Source organism: Bombus impatiens, unplaced genomic scaffold, assembly GCF_000188095.3.
Source record: "Bombus impatiens unplaced genomic scaffold, BIMP_2.2 scf_0027, whole genome shotgun sequence".
NCBI lineage: Eukaryota > Metazoa > Arthropoda > Insecta > Hymenoptera > Apidae > Bombus > Bombus impatiens.
The window spans coordinates 59,636-76,878 of record NT_176446.1 but is presented as its reverse complement, the minus strand read 5'-3'; the positions used below and the strand labels follow the sequence as shown (position 1 = coordinate 76,878).

General features: G+C 39.0%; 3 protein-coding genes across 11 annotated transcripts in view; all 3 read left to right on the top strand.

Moving 5' to 3' along the window:
• Positions 1 to 816, top strand: part of LOC100745960 (enhancer of split mbeta protein-like) — a 2,008-nt gene extending 1,192 nt beyond the window's left edge. Inside the window, exon 2 of the mRNA XM_003484970.4 lies at positions 1 to 816. This exon is cut by the window's left edge and continues 16 nt beyond it. Within this exon, the coding sequence (XP_003485018.1) occupies positions 1 to 249 (249 nt within the window). The 3' untranslated portion in view covers positions 250 to 816.
• Positions 1 to 11,297, top strand: part of LOC100744994 (tubulin polyglutamylase TTLL4-like) — a 244,962-nt gene extending 233,665 nt beyond the window's left edge. For all 9 annotated transcript variants that reach the window (XM_012386666.3, XM_012386632.3, XM_012386643.3 and 6 more), the window contains 2 exons: positions 7,361 to 7,419; positions 8,641 to 11,297. In XM_012386666.3, coding sequence (XP_012242089.1) covers positions 8,660 to 10,342 — 1,683 coding nt within the window. In that variant the 5' untranslated portion in view covers positions 7,361 to 7,419; positions 8,641 to 8,659 and the 3' untranslated portion in view covers positions 10,343 to 11,297. The remainder of the gene's footprint in view (positions 1 to 7,360; positions 7,420 to 8,640) is intronic.
• A 177-nt stretch (positions 11,298 to 11,474) lies between these two features.
• LOC100744079 (tubulin polyglutamylase TTLL4-like) lies at positions 11,475 to 14,413 on the top strand. Its single transcript, XM_003484956.4, has one exon. The coding sequence runs from the start codon at positions 11,844 to 11,846 to the stop codon at positions 13,536 to 13,538; it is 1,695 nt and encodes a 564-aa protein (XP_003485004.1). The 5' UTR covers positions 11,475 to 11,843; the 3' UTR covers positions 13,539 to 14,413.
• Positions 14,414 to 17,243: the final 2,830 nt, after the last annotated feature.

Genomic DNA, 17,243 nt, shown 5'->3' with positions numbered 1-17,243 from the left:
GCCGCCGGTGCACAGTTAATGAGACACCTTGGCGGATGTCTGCGGCGACTCGAAGGACCAGCGTCGACGAACACCGCCACCACCACGGTGACCGCTGTCAGTAAAACGACACCCGCTGTCAGTCCAGCTGCCAGCGTGATGATCAACGTGCCACAAAACGTTTACACGCCGCCACAAAGTCCTGTCAGCGTGGTGAGTTCTTCGGGCGAATCCACGGAATCTTCTAACGCTGTTTGGAGGCCGTGGTGATGGAAAAATCCGAGAGCACGAAGTTTGATCGATAAAGACGACGCAGATGATCGAAGATTCTGAATTAACAATTCGATTTGATTTGTTCCTTCCTGGTGAAGAAACTCTGCCGATCGTGGGGCAGAGGCGGCACAGCGAATGGGAGGAAAAACGACGAATCATTTGTCTTCCATATATCGAAAATTGTTACGCCTCGTTTATGTTGATCGAGGGCGTTTCCAATTAATATTCGTAATATTAATGTTGCTTTGTTAAGTAATCGAATATCATATCCGGCACCGTTTTCGAGAAGCTCTTTTTCTCTCTATTTCTTCTTTTTCTCTCATCCCACTGTATTGTAAATAGGTGACGAAGCTTTAAGTGACACGTCTGTGATAGGGTTCGATTTTGTACCTGACATATAAACTATATTCTCGTAAAGTAGAAGGATTATTATTATTATAGATTTTAATTTGTTATGTTTAAGAGACAAGATTTTCTTTAGACGTAACGATGTCCACACGGTGTTTTTGTTAAAACCGATCGCACATCGTGCAGGAATAAATAAACACATTGTTTCAATCTTAATCGTTCTTCTTTGTTCTTTCGTTTCATCGATCCTTTATCCTTGGTCCTTTAAACTTCTCAGTCTCATTATCGCTTCATTACGTCAATGTTCATTGCCTGTTTCATTTATATTTATTAATTTCTGCCTAAAAGAAGAGACAGAATGGTATGAAGACATACTGTTGATAAATAGAAAATATTTTGTATGATAATCAGTGGTAAAATATAATATAAATGAAAATAAAATAATAATCAGTAGTACGTTATTTCGTTAAAGTCGCAGTTCCTCTGTTATTTAACAATAACAGCTAGCAATTGTTACGCAGCTCTAATTCTTTAGAATTCATCGATCTATTCGAAGAGAGAATGCGATTTTGCTCCATTTCATCTGAGTAACTTTCAATGTAAAAATTATTTGGAAAAAAAATTGTAGGCAAGGAAACTATAAAATTTCCATTGCAAGAATTTTGAAATTCTAAAACCGATGATCGAAAGAATTAGTCTTTAGAAAAATGCGCTGAATCGCAGGAGAAGTAACCTCGATAATCGAATATATGTTATTTTGAGGAAATTGTACGCAGTTACATTTTTATCCGGCAAAATGACATTTCATGTACATACTTTCGCGAGAAACTGACTTCGTTTTTAAGAAACCTGGCAAACAGAAATATACAAAAACTATGGACGTTGTGTGCAAAGAAAGAAGATTCAAGGACTAACCGAAATTTAATGGAATAATTTATCGCTTGAAATTTAAATCGTCTCCATCGATCGCCGTGAGTTTCATCGGAAAGCCGGTCGATAGCTTCGTTTTAATTTATAATTTCGATGGAAAAATACAAGAGCATGGTGTCGCCCACCAAAAAAGGAGTGTGCTTCAAAAAGAGAGCACAGGTTTGGGGAACAGAAATTATGTCACTTCCATGGGAAGCATCGACATTGGTAAAATGCCGAACAACACCTGTCGTTCGACGATTTCGATTCCAGACACAGGAATCTGATTAAGATTGAAAAAAGAAGCTGATTTTTCAAGAAACGATAATACCTGATCATATCTGAATAAAAATTCCAATTTTCCAATCCTTTTAACATTTGCCTGAATTTATGTATCCGGGACATTGGGATTATTTTAAGAAATATGAAATATCAAAACAATTCGAAGAAAAATTAATTGCTTGTTCGAAGAAACTAACATAATTGTACCAAAACAACTGATCTATGATAAGATGATGAAAACAACTGATCTATGATAAGATGATGAAAACAACTGATCAAATAAGATGGCATACGCTATCAGTCAAAAAATATTGAATCTTCCCCATTTCTAGCCATTTTGAATCTCTTGCTCCTGTTGTAAATTTCGATAGATCGTTGATAAGAGAGTCTTCCAAGATGACAAAATTCCAACCTGATTATTTCTTAAATCCTATAATCCATTAAACACACATTGATCTCGAACTTTTCGCTAATGACGTATATCGTTTAGATGATCACTTTTTCACGAATATACTTTCTACGAATAATACACAACCACTGTGTTTCACTTGTCGAAAATAAATACCGTGTCGTAATAACTCTACAACTTACACGTACGACGTACGAATAATAAAACTGAGGCGTTCTCGCGTGCAATTAAAATTGTATCTCGTTAAAGACAAGGAAGTGTTCAGATAGTGTTTGACCGGTACCATATATTATGTATAACGTATCTTTCTTACCCGTGTTCTCCATCCATGTTGAATCAATTCGGGCGATTATAAAATGCAAAAAAGAAAGAAAAAGAAAAAGAAAGAAGAAAAGAAAAAAAGCAGCGCGATTCCGGTGATAACCTAATTTCGACGGATCACTGATTCGCTACTTTCACGACACGCGGACCCATCAATCGTCTCTTCTCTCGAGCATTTCGCGCGGATCGTTTCGCAACTTACTATACAGGGTGTCCTATAATTTGCGATCCTGTAATTTACGAGATCATCGAAAGGACGGCGATTCCTTCGCCAAAAAAGGAGCTCGTCGACGAGAAAGAAATTTTCGACTGTAGAAAGAACGAGACAGTGAGACTTGTTCGCGTTTTCCAGCATCGTTACAAATCGTTGTTAATGCTGCTGCTGCTGATCCGTGTAGATGAGTGTAGATGAATGAGAAAGATTACGCGCGAGAAGGTTAATCTTGGACGTTATTCGTGTTATTAATGATAGCCATTTGAGACATATTCGGGGCTCCCTTGTATCTTTGATGAACCAGATAAATCCTCGCATCTTTGCAGCAGGGTTTGTTCACAGCTTTTGCAACGGTCTTTGGAAATTATTTGACGGGCAACTTTTTTGAAAACAATCGGACTGCAGATTAAATTATTATTTTTTTTAAATTTAGTTTTCCTATGAATTTGTTCCTTGTTTGTTATCTCTATGGAAAATTTAATTCGATATAGTATCGTTACTATCGACGATTGGATATTGTATTGTAAATATTAAAATATTTGTCGTTTAGGTTGCGGTCGTGTTAAACAAGTTAAGAATCTTATTAAAAGGACTGTGAAATATCGCGCTTCTGATGGTTTCAGGCAGAATCAGATAAGAAAACTTTCTTAACGTAATCCAAAATTTTACTTACATAATTATTTACGAAAGTATGAACCTATCTATCCGACAGACTGTACAGGACGCTACAAAATTCAATCTGTAAATAAATAAGCCACGAGATTAAACATTTACAACCGAGAATTTTCTATTTCATCTATGATTTATGATTTCATTCGCATAAACCGTAAACTAATTCCTTTAGCGATTCAATGGAGGAAATCGCTAAGAGATCAAACACGTTTCCCGACACATTCAAAAAACTCATGCGTTTGCGAGTCAAAATTAAAGAACACATACACAGCTGGTCTTTAATAATCAGTTACGTTTTTGTATACCAAACATACGTTTTACGTGCAATTCAAATCACTTTTCCCGCCAATTCGACACCCAGCGTGCCCCATTCCAATCACACGCGTCGAGTTCCGGATTCACTTTCAACGCGCGATCCGTAACCACGCGATAAATTACAGATGTCCCAAATGGATCGAGATCGCCAGGTTCGATTCATGGCGAACGATTAAAAACTGTAATAACGCGAAGACGCGCAGATGTTTTTTTCACCGATGAAGGGGAAAAAAAAGATCGAAGCGTATAATTGCGATCGCGCCAAATTTCATCGCAGCTTTATCCGTTAATAGCCATCGGCCGAGTCTTCACGCTGCCTCTACGTTCTCGGAATTTTCGTTTCTGTTTTCTCTTATCGCGCTTTTCCACGCCAATTCCAACGTTTCGCCCGGTTTTCTCATTTGATCGATGCATGCTATTACGCGAGTTGTTCGGGGGTTTGAGTCGCCATCTGTTTTATGGCTCGGACAGGCCTATTCCCTTTTTTGGAAAATTCCCAATTACCTGTCCTCCCCGAGCTGTAAACCTAATAATGACTCAAAGGTCAAGGAAAAATCCTGGCCGGGAAGGCACGATGGATGGACGTGACCTAACGGCTGGTAGGAAAAATCGGCAACGTGCTAGGACAGTTCATCAACAGATCGTCGTAACGTGCGGGTGAAATACGTTAAACCTCCCCCACCTTGAGCGTCAGGTCACTCGAGGAACCGACCGATGGGTTTGACCTGGCCGGTTGCTCTTTAGTCGATATTTTACCATTCTTTCGCTATTGTATCAAAGACTAATGGTATCTCGTAATATCGTAAGAAAGTAAACGCCATTATTTATGTTGCAAATTATCTTTGCTTCGAGTCGAGCGAGAAAAGACATTAAGACGGAGACAATTTTTCGAATAAGCTTATGGCGGAGTCGTTTAAGCCAGCGAAGAAATATTGTACGAAAACTAATAAAATAATTTTTTTTTATTTATTTATTTACATTTTACAATTTGTCCAGTAGGACATTTGGTAAAATATTATAGCTTAGTGGTATAATAATATAACATGTGGATGGCTATCCCCAGTGGGATTCCATCTTTGAATTTGATTGATTTATTTCTTTAGTGTGGCGAGTGTTTGTTTGTTAGGTTATGTGCTTTGCGAGATCTGTTGGGTGTTTCCTTTTTAATCTTCTTAATTAAATAAATCACTAGATATGTAGTTTCGAGAAATAAAGCACGCTGTCGAATTATACTAATTACGGCAGAGATTGCTAATGTTAATCTGGTTACTTTTTGTCGAATAGTTATAAAAGTAGAAAAGTATAATCGCGAAGCTTTCAATGCGTTTCGTCGGGTAAATCCTTGCGTAGCCTGGGATCAATCCCTCGGTCGAGGCGGTCATTCGCTACGTCAACACAATTAGTTGGGCCGCAATAATCCTAAGGAACTGACATAAAAGGAGACCTTTTGATTTACCGTTAAGGTCGTTAAGTGGTACAAAACATCCTCGAGTCAAGAGGTTCCTTATGCTTATTGCTCTACCTGGTGAAATTTGGGGAAACGTGAATGTTCTCATGTTTCCCTAGATTTCACCCGCAAGCGACCATTGGTTGGGCAATCTTCACCGAGCAAGAGTTTTCTTTTGCAACAGCATCGTCACCGGACTTCACTCGATTTACGACTACAGATCAGTCAATATCTCTGCACTGATTCTGCAACTTTAAAACATCTCTTACAGGCTTTTCACCCGTCAATTATTCATCCACTTCGTTCAAATCTACGCACCAGCGTAACTAGCTTCTATATAAAGTCGTTGGAAATGTATGTCGGAAATGAAAGAACATGGGGGCCTTTCTTTTGGAATTTTTGAGAAAATCCTCGATAATTTAGCCTAGACCTCTTGTTATAACTGTGCTTAAATAATAAAATTTAGAAGTAGTTGTTTATGATTTAATTCGATTATGTTTGCCTGAGATTTATGACAGTAGGCTTAGGTTCGAAGTATCAGGGTCACGGGATGGACGTTTTTACCTAACAGAGGTATGGAGTAGTTTTATAGCTCTCCTTAAAACTATTGTTGACCCGAGGAGTACAGACAGCTACAGAGAAGAGTATATAAGTGCAGTTCCACTCGAACTGAGACTCATAAGTTGAGTTCTAGTTGTACCGTGCACAAGTAAGTTCACTTCGACTTAGACCTTGGAAGAAAGCGCATTTGCTATCCCGTTGACCGTGTCGATAAAAATATTTTTCTTTTTTTTTTTTTTTTTTTAATTTTTCCATCGAAACAACGATCTACAGTGAGATCCGTTATAACGAGACGTGATAAAGTGCAGGCGTACCGAGCGAAAATTCAAAGTCGATTTTTTCGAAAACAAAGCCTCGAACGAAAAATTTTTATTCTATATTTCCGACTTCTTTTTTCGCGTAGAATCACCCCCTTTTCGCTTGTACCGCCAGTTACCTAATCGAAATAGGAGATCGATCTGTTCGTGGCGTCGATTGTCTAATCGTAACGAGAATTTACAACTCCCGTTGACGCGCTTCCTCTCGATCGCGTCTCCCCGCTACTGGTCGAATAAACATAACGCGTATTATTTATTTCACTCTTCATCGCGCCTTTTAATAACAGCAAAAAGAAATATAGACCGCTTAAAAATTGCCTCGTAACCGAATTTGCAAATACCGTAATGGCAAATTACAGAGCAAACTACTTAGGTCGACTCGAATATTCCACTGGCTCAAATAACCCCACTTTGCTCTAATGTACCTCGTTTTCCCTTCTCGTTTCCCTGCCCTGATTTTTCTTTCTTCTTTTTCCATCTTGCTCTTATTATGGGCTCCGTTTCCGATCGATCGATAACGAGGGCCGAACGCTGAGTGCAGAGGGAGCATGTGCCGATCCTATCGTGGCTGCATTAAGCCTCAAGAGTTGTTTTAATTGACCGGTTCGCGCGTCGTTCGTCTTCGATGCGGAACTTGAAATCGATCGATTTCACTCGCAGATAATTCGATTATAAACCAGTTGGTGGTTGGCGATTTTTCTGCAATTTTTCTCAATATGGTGTAACGCTCACCGAAAGAGAAAATGTAGCGATTGATTGAGTTGTTGCAGTGTCTTATCCTCGCATCTTGCCAACGCCTTCATGTCTGATAATACATTGTATATTACAAATTATGAGGGAATATTTGTACACCTATATTATCAATGCAATTATCCTTGTCTCTTCGAAAACTTATACAGAGTAACGTACGTTTAATTGCAAATCAACAATTGTTTCAACATTTTTTTGCCACGTCATCTAGTGAATTAATCCTTCCAACTTCTCAGAAAAATTCAGTTCCATTTCGAAGAGCGTGTCGATGCTCTTGTCCATACGCAGTACATAGCTTCGTAATGGTCACACACATATACGGCATCGAGCGTTACTTTATCATATCGTGTGCACTACTCTTTGGTCGATAATGTTAACGTGTCCGTAGCAACGACAGGCAAGAACAAGTTACCTGCATCAACAAGCCTCGAAAATAACCACGAAAGTAATCAAATACCGTCATATATCAATTCACCCTTATTATCCCTTATTATCGACGTTCGATAACACCGAATGTACTTTGTCGCTCGAACGATAACTAGAAACGTTGGTGTTTGTTTCAGGTAGCCGCTCAAGTCCGTCCGCAGAATGCTGACAGCTGCCGTTTACATAATTTAAATAGGTAAGTGGGCATGTTGTGGGAAAATTGGTTAAACGGACTGATAACGCGTACGTGAAAGTCTCAAGGATATTTAAAAAGTTATAAGCGATTGCAACGTGAGATTCACGCGAATGATAAACTTTCTCGTCTGGATATGGCTCATTAAGCGATAGCGTATAAACGCGGCCAACGCATCGATAACAGTTTTTACGAGCTGCCATCCTTTATGGAGAATCATAACGATGTCCCTTCAATGTGCACGAAAGCCGATCATTTATTAAACCGCTGGTTTGCATTCGACTTTGTATCGTATGTTCTATCGTGTGAAAATCGAGCACGATTTTTCGAGTACCGACGAGCGAACACGAGCCGTGTCGTTCCGCGAAAGTTATTACGTCGCCGTGTCGTTTGCCACGGTATTATGATGAATTCCGTCCTCATTATCTGTCTCATTAAGCCCGTACCGTGCCTGCCGTTTGCTTGCCTTAAATAAAGTTCTTTCACCTTTATTTTTTCTTTTCTTAATTTTTTATTATTCGCGAGAAAGTCTGCGCCGGTCGAAAATCGAGAAAGAAGCTTTTTAAACGTAATATCGCGTGCGTACGAAACATTTCCAAATTTCATTAGTACCGCGAAGCAGGAAGGTCGTGATTAACATTGTCTGAGTCTGAAACCAATCCGAAAATGTATCTAGAAATGACAAGATATTTATCGCAAACATACGTGCATTTAGTAAGAAATTAGTATTAATCATCCTAAACGTATAATAAGCATTGTTAAGTTTGTTAATATAATGGATAATCGATCGTTTAAATATTTTATGATCTATATGAAGTATATACGTATTTGCAATTTCCATATATTTTGCAATCACGACACGTTGAGTCTCATAGCATTGCCAACATAATTCCAAAATGTTTCTTGTAATACACGTAGATTTGGAAAAGGTATGCACAAAAGTTGAAGCGCATTCGTGAAACTATACTTAATATAGCATATTCGTTCGTGAAACCTGTGATTAAAAACCTAACCGGAAGTTGTCGACCTTCGCGGTGACGTATGGTCGATATATCGCGAGACACCATAAACGGTCGACGTTTAATAGGTTGGATATACCGCAAAAATGACGCGAGACAACAAAAGTGAGGGAATGATCGTTAATCCGATTCATCTTTGCGCGAACTATTCGCGTAATGCCGGTCCCGTACCGATCGAACTAAAGCCAAACATGTTTCACCATAGATGTTACAGATTGTCCAGGATGGACGTAATCGCCTACAATCACCATCACGAGATCGCGAACGTCGAATACAGTATCGATGACGGTGACCCCGAGAGTCAGAACGAGGACGAAGACGAGGAGATTCCTTCGTACATCGACATCGACCAGCTGGTTCTACCTGTAGACCAGTTGTTCATGAACAATGGCGATAAGACTGGCAATACACCACTCAGGAAAAGCTTATTCTCCAATGTGGCGCCGTACATCGTGTTCCAGTCGTTCGACTGCATGGGACCAATAATGCCCTACGAAGTAACCAAATACCTGAAGTGGCATCTCAGCACGATCACACCACTAATCGTACGTCATACCTTGACCAACTCAGGTTTTCATCTGATGAAAATATGCCAGGAGTGGTGTGGAACTTGGGGCAAGCACATGAAGTCGTCGTGCTTCAAGACACTGAAAGAGTCGCAGAAGATCAACCACTTCCCAGGCACCTTCCAGATCGGCCGAAAGGATTGCCTGTGGTTAAATCTGAGCAGGATGATGCTGAAACACGAGGCGAAAGAGTTCGATTTCGTTCCAAGAACCTACGTGTTGCCGCGTGATCTCAGCTCTTTTCGCCAAATGTGGAAGAAACTGGGCGGCAAGGAAAGATGGATCGTGAAACCACCGGCGTCCGCCAGAGGCACGGGAATAAAAGTGGTGCACCGCTGGTCGCAGATACCGAGGAAGCGCGCGGTAATCGTTCAACACTACTTGTCCAGACCAAAGCTCATCGACGGGATGAAGTTCGATTTGCGTCTCTACGTTCTGGTCACGAGCTTCAACCCATTGAAGATTTACATCTATCCGGACGGGCTGGTCCGGTTCGCCTCCGTCAAATACAACGACGACATAAACTTCCTCAACGACCGCTTCATGCATCTGACCAATTACAGTATCAACAAAACCAACTCCACGTACACTGACAAGTGGGCACTTAAGGCGCTGTGGTCTTATCTAGAGCAGAAACACGTAAACGTTTCCATGTTATGGGCCAGTATGAAGGACATCGTGGTGAAGACGATGATAGCTGGTGAATCGAATATCACCCCTCTGACGAGGCTTAACACACCGTCTCGGTACTGTTGCTACGAGCTATTTGGATTTGATATTCTTTTGGACGAGGACTTGAAGCCTTGGTTGCTAGAAGTGAACATCTCGCCCTCGTTGAAGTCTTCCTCGGGGTTAGACAGCGCTATCAAAGGACCATTGATCCAGGCTGTGTTCAACATAGTTGGCTATCAACTACCAAACTCTTTACCCGCTAAAGAGGCCAAGAAACTAGCAGAGAGATATCAGTTAGACGTAGTGTGCCAAGATTACAGGCTATATAAAACCACGTTGAGTTACGACGAACGTGTTAAACAGTCCGTTTATTCGAATCTGAGGAATCGAGAGGAATATTTGGAACCTATAATCAAAGCTTTGACTCCGGATGATGTTAGGCAGTTAATCGTATACGAGGACGAGCTAACGCAGTTGAATACGTTTGAAAAAATTTTTCCAACGGCTACTAGCTACAAGTACCTGCAGTACTTTGACGTTCCAAGGTACTATAACCTGCTGTTCGATGCGTGGGAGACGAAATACGCGGAAAATAGGTCGGAAGGGATAATGAGATTGCAGAAACTCTGCCAGCAGAAATATCATTTGGAGCAGGCAACTGTCTGTTAGGTGACTATGTTTACTCCACGGGCCTAAACTGATGCTGTTCTCATCGCGATCGCGTTGACGAAACCGTCGCGATGAACCAGCAAAGCAAAAAAGGGAGGAAAAGAAAATGGAAAAATGTCGGAGCCCTTTCTCTTTCTTTTTTATATATACATATATATCTATATACATGTATGCTGTATCGCCATCTTGTTGTACACGAATGACCGATCTAGGGACGATATGTTACGAAATGTTCACGTCATGTGCCTATTTCACGGTTGTGCAATTTTTTTTTTTTTTTTGATGTACGACATTGTTTGGCTTAATAAATCATTTTACAACGACGAAAATGTTTCAGCGAATTGTTTGGTTATTTCTCTCCAGGATCTCCAGCATCAGGTTCCTGGATTTATGTCAACATAATGGGAAAAATACACAGATTCGTAAAATTCTTGTTTAACGTACTTTTGTGATACTTTTTATTTACAGGTTCAGATGCAGAAGTGTATTGATAACTCGTTAATACGATGTTTATTGACACGTTCGGTTCTTATTGGATCTCTTCGTGGAATAGTAACATTTATAAGTAAACTGCGTTAATGCATCGACGCCCTATAGTAACGGCGGGCAGTTTTCGAAAATTATGTTGATAATAATATGTCTTAAGATGTTCAGTTTTTATTAAACTTATTTATGAAACAAAAGTGACAGTTAGGTTGGAATATTTAATTTTCAATTCGATAAAAAAGATGGCTATTATCGTTGAGTTATGTTACTTGAAAATTACAGTGACAGATGTCATTGTTCATTTAGGTGAACTTGTTATCAGTGTTACAGTAGAACAAAACGTGTCGATAAACAAAATTGTAATAGTTAAAAGCAAAAAGCTTATTAAAATTTGTTGTCCAAATTCTCTATTTTTGTGAACTGTATGTATGAAGTACGTAGGTATGAAATAAACGAATTAAATTGTCAATTATTTCCAGCTGTCGTCGTTCCTTCGCATCATTGTAATTTTTTTTTTTAATTCCTCGATAGTAAAATAAAAAAGATACAGATTGATATTGGGATAGTATATCCTAATTCTCTAGCTCGCTCCCTTAACTATACTTTCACCGTATATTTCCTTTAAAATATATATATATAAATAAACGAAGCCAAAAAATATACTTTGTTACCTACTTATATTTGTAATGAAGCATATAATTCGAATAAAAATTACAGAAATCGAAAATTAACGCGAATAAATTTCGCCCATCTCACGCCATTCAATGTCATTTCAAACCACCAGCTATCGATCTCACGAACGATGTTCCAACTTCAAAACACACGATAATCCAAAAAGGTAAATCCACAAACTTCACTCGTTTCACCCATCACTAACCTCTAACTTTCTCACTTTCGGTCAAACACTTTAAATTCCCAGTGACACCAATCTGGCTTCCAACTCGACTCGATTCTAACGGGACCACCACAACCAGAAACAGAAAAATCGCGAGGCAATCGAGGCGAGAAAGGAGCAATGACAATTCGATCGCAGCGAGACTCCAGTACGAGTACCTGTTCAGGTAAATTATCATCCACTTACGATCTCGAGGACGACGAAATGTACTCTTACGTGGACATCACCGAACGCCTGATGATGGCCAGACCGTTTCGTCGAACAATCGTCGATCCAGTCGGTTCTGGTGACAAAAACTTGTTGCTATCGATGCGCTGGAGTTTGTTCGCCCATGTGCCGCCATTCATTATCTTTCATTCGAACAACACCGGCAAACTCCCTGATCAGATCACCAGACACCTGCTTTGGTGGAAGACAAAGAGAAACACGCCAAAAATCCTGGCCGCCGTGGTTCGTAACTCTGGCTTCAAGACGACCAACAGGTCTACAGACAACTGGTGCGGCACTTGGTGCAGCACTTCCGCTTACACAAAACTAAGACGCACGAAGAACTTCTCCAAAGTGAATCATTTCCCCAGCTGCGACGAGTTAGGCGACAAAATACTACTCTGGAGAAACTTTCGTAGGATGAGGAAGAAGTTTGGCGCCAACAATTTTTATTACATGCCAATGACCTTTGTTCTACCTGGCGAGAGAGCTAATTTGAGGAAGCTGATGGAGAAGAATGGCGGAGTTTGGATCGTGAAGCCTCCGGATTCTTGCGCAGGCAGCGGAATAAAAATAGTTTCCAATTTCTACGAGATTCCTACTTATCGATCTTACGTGGTCCAAAGATACATCTCCTCGCCCAGACTGATCGATGGTATTAAATTTGATATGAGATTGTACGTATTGCTGACCAGCATCGATCCGCTTAGGATCTACGTTTATAACGAAGGTTTGGTTAGACTAGCTACCATCAAGTATGTTAATCGCGTGGACACGCTGTCGGATAGGTTCATGCACCTAACGAACACCAGCGTGAACAAGCTTAATCCGAATTTCAAACCTAACGACGATCCAAACAAGTGTAAGGGTAACATGTGGTCGTTGAACTGTCTATGGAAGTATCTGGCGGCGATGGACGACGTGGACATTCTTCAAATCTGGACCAAGATCAAGGACATCGCTATTAAGACCGTCATCTCCGCGGAACCATCTTTACACAGAGCCTGGAAGAGAACTTCGATGACGGCTTATAATTTCTATCAGCTTTTCGGTTTCGATGTTTTATTGGATAGACAGTATCGACCTTGGCTGCTCGAAGTCAACGATTTTCCTTCCATGGAACCTGATACACCGTTGTGTAAGTTGGTCAAAGGACAATTGGCCGAGGATTACTTGAACCTGGTCGGTTTTCACGTGCCTGACCTGTTGAATTGCAAGGAATTGAGGCTTCTTAGGCTGATTTACAGGAAAAACGCTATCTGTTACAATCGACAGTTGTACTCGAACGTGCTGACACGACAGGTTAGAAAGAAGCAGTATAATTTTATAAACAAGGCTACTAGGAAATATTATTTGAAATCGATCTTGAAACATCTTACGCCGGATGACGTCAGAGTTTTGATAAGACACGAGGATGAGATCGTGCAGACTGGTGGTTTCGAGAGAATCTTTCCTACGTGCGAGACGTACAAATACTTTCCTTTCTTCGAAGCAGTTAGATATTATAATTTGTTACTGGATGCCTGGGAGAACGAGTATACGCATAATCGATTCAGAGGCATCGAGAGACTGAGGAAACTTTGTAGGAAAAAATATCATTTGTCGTGAAGGTACTATCTTGTGGTTATTTGGTAAGCGAAATGGCAGCGTTATTTTGAAATTTTGTTCGAGAAAAAGCATTCAAAGGAATGTTACACTTGGTGGTTTTCCGAGTAACTTGGAGCCAGTTCATTTTCCTCGTGGATTAAAATTAACAAGTATTTCCAGAATCAGATTTAAGCAATTTATTACCAAGCGCAATTTGTGCAACTGAAATAAATTAGTCGATGATCGAACAACACATTGGCGATGAATGAATAATTTGAATGTCGTTGATATTGTAACAAAAAGGGAAACGACATTGTAGTATTTTGCAACCATAAGCATAATGGAATGCTTTATGGGCTTATTATGAATTTTACATTATTTTGTAAATAATTTACGAAGTGGAACATTGGTATGCAACAATTTTTTCGACATTTTAACAAATTTACACAAGTTGTAACTTATCGTGTCTAGAAACAAAAGATATATACAAATAATTAAAAAGCTGTCAAGAAATTAGTTTATTTGCCTTTTAGTTTGATCGACAGAAAATCATTTACAAATTGCAATTTTTTTTAGTCGAAACTATTTTAACAATGAAATTTGATAACAAGAACCGTATCGCTACACAATTGTTAATATTGCAGAATATAATATAGTTGTAAAGTGTGCAGTATTTTCTTGATTCGGTGTAATCGACTGAAGAATTGTAAAATATTAAAGTTTATTATACACATAAATGATTAGTTGTTTCAATGAAACGACACGCTAAATATATATAATTTTATGTAAATATACAATCAACAAGTGATTCACTTTCTAGCGATACTGTATAATATTATTAATTTAGTGTGTATCTTGAAACTATGACAAAGAATAATAATTGTACTTTGTAAGATGAATTAATTTTCTTTTCTGAGCCAACGGTATTTAATATTTCCTTAAATTACACCAGCAACAAAAATCAAAAAATACATCGCGTAACAGTAAAAGGTAAAAATATATATAGAGAGTAAAAAAAAAAAAAAAGGAAGATTCATGAAAAATTAAAGATGTAGTAGAGCGTGAAGAAACTTTCATCGATAAAAAAAACGATCTTAAAAAGCTATAAAAATAATCCGCTGTAAACTAATTGCTCGTTCTGGAGAAATTAAGGTATCAACGTCGGCGGAAGATTGGCAGAAAAGATATGGGGTAGGTGGCTATAGTCGTTGGCGGATAATTGGAACGGAGCAGACCTTCGAAGAGTTAAATAGTTTCACGGCTGTAACAGCGTCGGGTTTAATAAATCCGTACTAACAATTTAATGTCTCTATTGTGACCGCGACGGCCGACGATACCGGCAACTGAACTTGATTAGGTTAATACGAAAGGGGACCAGATTTCTTCGCTTCCGCCCTTTAAATTCAATTACCAGCCTGTGCTTCGTCAGTTAAAACATCGTATATCAGTTTTGTCCGGAGGAAGTACGATCCACGATCGGCCGACGAAGTCAATTATCTCTCAAAGTCATTGTATCCAGTCCTTGGTACAGCTTTCATTTATTTATACTTCGACATTGATTACAGAGATCATTCGCCGATTACGTTCACGTTGCTCTCTTGTAGATGCTCACATATTCACTTTTTCCTCTCAGAAGATCTTCACATCTTCGCATTTACAGCTCTCTGTAATATTCTTGATAATATTCCTTTACAAACAGGACAAACGAGTCCAATCAGCAGAAATCCAGTTTATCAGACATCGATTAAAATTTCGTTCCAATTCTCTATCTACTTCTCTATCTACAGCGACTACGAAAACTCGAACGAAACCTTTCTATGTCGAGTTCTATACATTTCGTCTTCAGAGTATCAAACTTTTGCAGCCACGCGAAGATACCGCTAAATTATACGAAATTTAATACACTCGAATCTAATTTAATTAATTGGTATGTAAATGCCTATAATAGACACGATGATACGCCAATATATTTTATAGCCATTCTAGTAGAAAGAATTGAAAAAATAGGTCAATAGCTGAATCGACTTGTGAAACATTCGCATCCATCGCTATTTATTTGTTACATTACAGGCTTCACAGCCTGTGCACAGGACAACGTACATACATATGTACATGGTGTATTTTGATATGGGAGAACGAATTTCGTTTACGAAGGAAAAGAAAAGAGAACGGGCGTAGAGCGTGGCCTGTCAAATACGGCCAGCCAGTACACAGTCGTTTGAAGACAATGGGCTTCGCACAGTGCCACGACAGTCAATGAATTGATATCGTTATTGTAACAACATAATAGACATATTTTCTTATTGAGATTGCACTGTATGTGTAACGTGCGCGCCGCGTCGGTTCGCCTTTATGAATGCATTCATTCATGCGAGCCGTACGTGTGTATTACGCAACTACTACAAACATCGCGTGTAAGGCTAAGGACCCCATCTTCGCTTCGATTCGAGATCGCTGAAAATTTGAACTATCTTTTTATAATTACGCGATGATTTCATGATCGAGAATGGAGAACCGAATATTTTATTTCTTTTTTTTCTATACGAATGTCGAAATTTTAATCAGTGAAAAGAAGAAATTCAACTTTCATTGCTAATTCTTTTTTTTTTCGTACGTGGAATAAACTTAAGAAAAATATATAATTCTGTTGAGAATTTTGGATCTTAGTAGCCGAAATAATGGCATAGAAACGCTAAATTTACACTTAGAATTTATATTAGAATTGTTATATATTTATTTGATAAACGATTTCAAAGATATTCATCGATACACACTTGCACGCGTCTCAGATGCCGCGCGCACACACACTTCCACACACTAATATTCACATACAAGTGTCATTACTACGCAGCTAACCTAGTCTAGCACATAAAATTATACATATCTCGAGAAATTATATTCTACTGTTTTATTTTTATTCCGTTTAAATTCTATCTTTGTCTTTTGCTGTATTCGTCGCACATGTTAATCAAAACAGTCCCGACGCAGCAGAGAGTTTTCATTATCGTGATTAAAATCGAACGAACGTCACTTTATCATTATGTTTAATCGCTGAAAGACGTTCTGTGGATCCATTAACGATCACGCTTTGTCACTTGTTCAAATTGACCCCACGAAAGGGTCTAATGAGAGATAATTTTCTGGAAAAAGCACTGTCCAGAGTAATTCGTTGTGGAAATTACACGTGACTGGACGATAATAGCAAAGCAGAGTACATATTTAGATAATTCAACAGAATGAAACGGCCACTCGTTAGCTTTATACAAGCCCTTGTTAGAATATTTACTGCTTACTCATGCTCCAAACTTAATCACACGTGTACCAGCCAGTAGATCTTCGAAATTGATTTTCCACGAAAACCAAGCCATAAACTTCAACCCGAGATGCAGACTCTTCGAAGGCTAAACGAAACAATTTTATCATATACCCGTGACCCATTTTTACACGATGAAAATCACCTTCCTCTCGCTTATGCGTACGATGCTTTCATGACCGTAGGTATCTTTATCAACGATAATTGCAATGTACTCGATTTTTCACGAATTGATGAAATACTGACAGCGTTGCTCGTCTAGTGACATTAATACGAAAGAATGATCGCAATTAACGATAACTATCGTCGATACTCTATGTAGGTTACGTACTGTATTATAAATGATGACGTATAAATGATACACGAAGAAGAAATATTACCTGTAAAGTTGAATTGTCGTTTTACAGGTAATA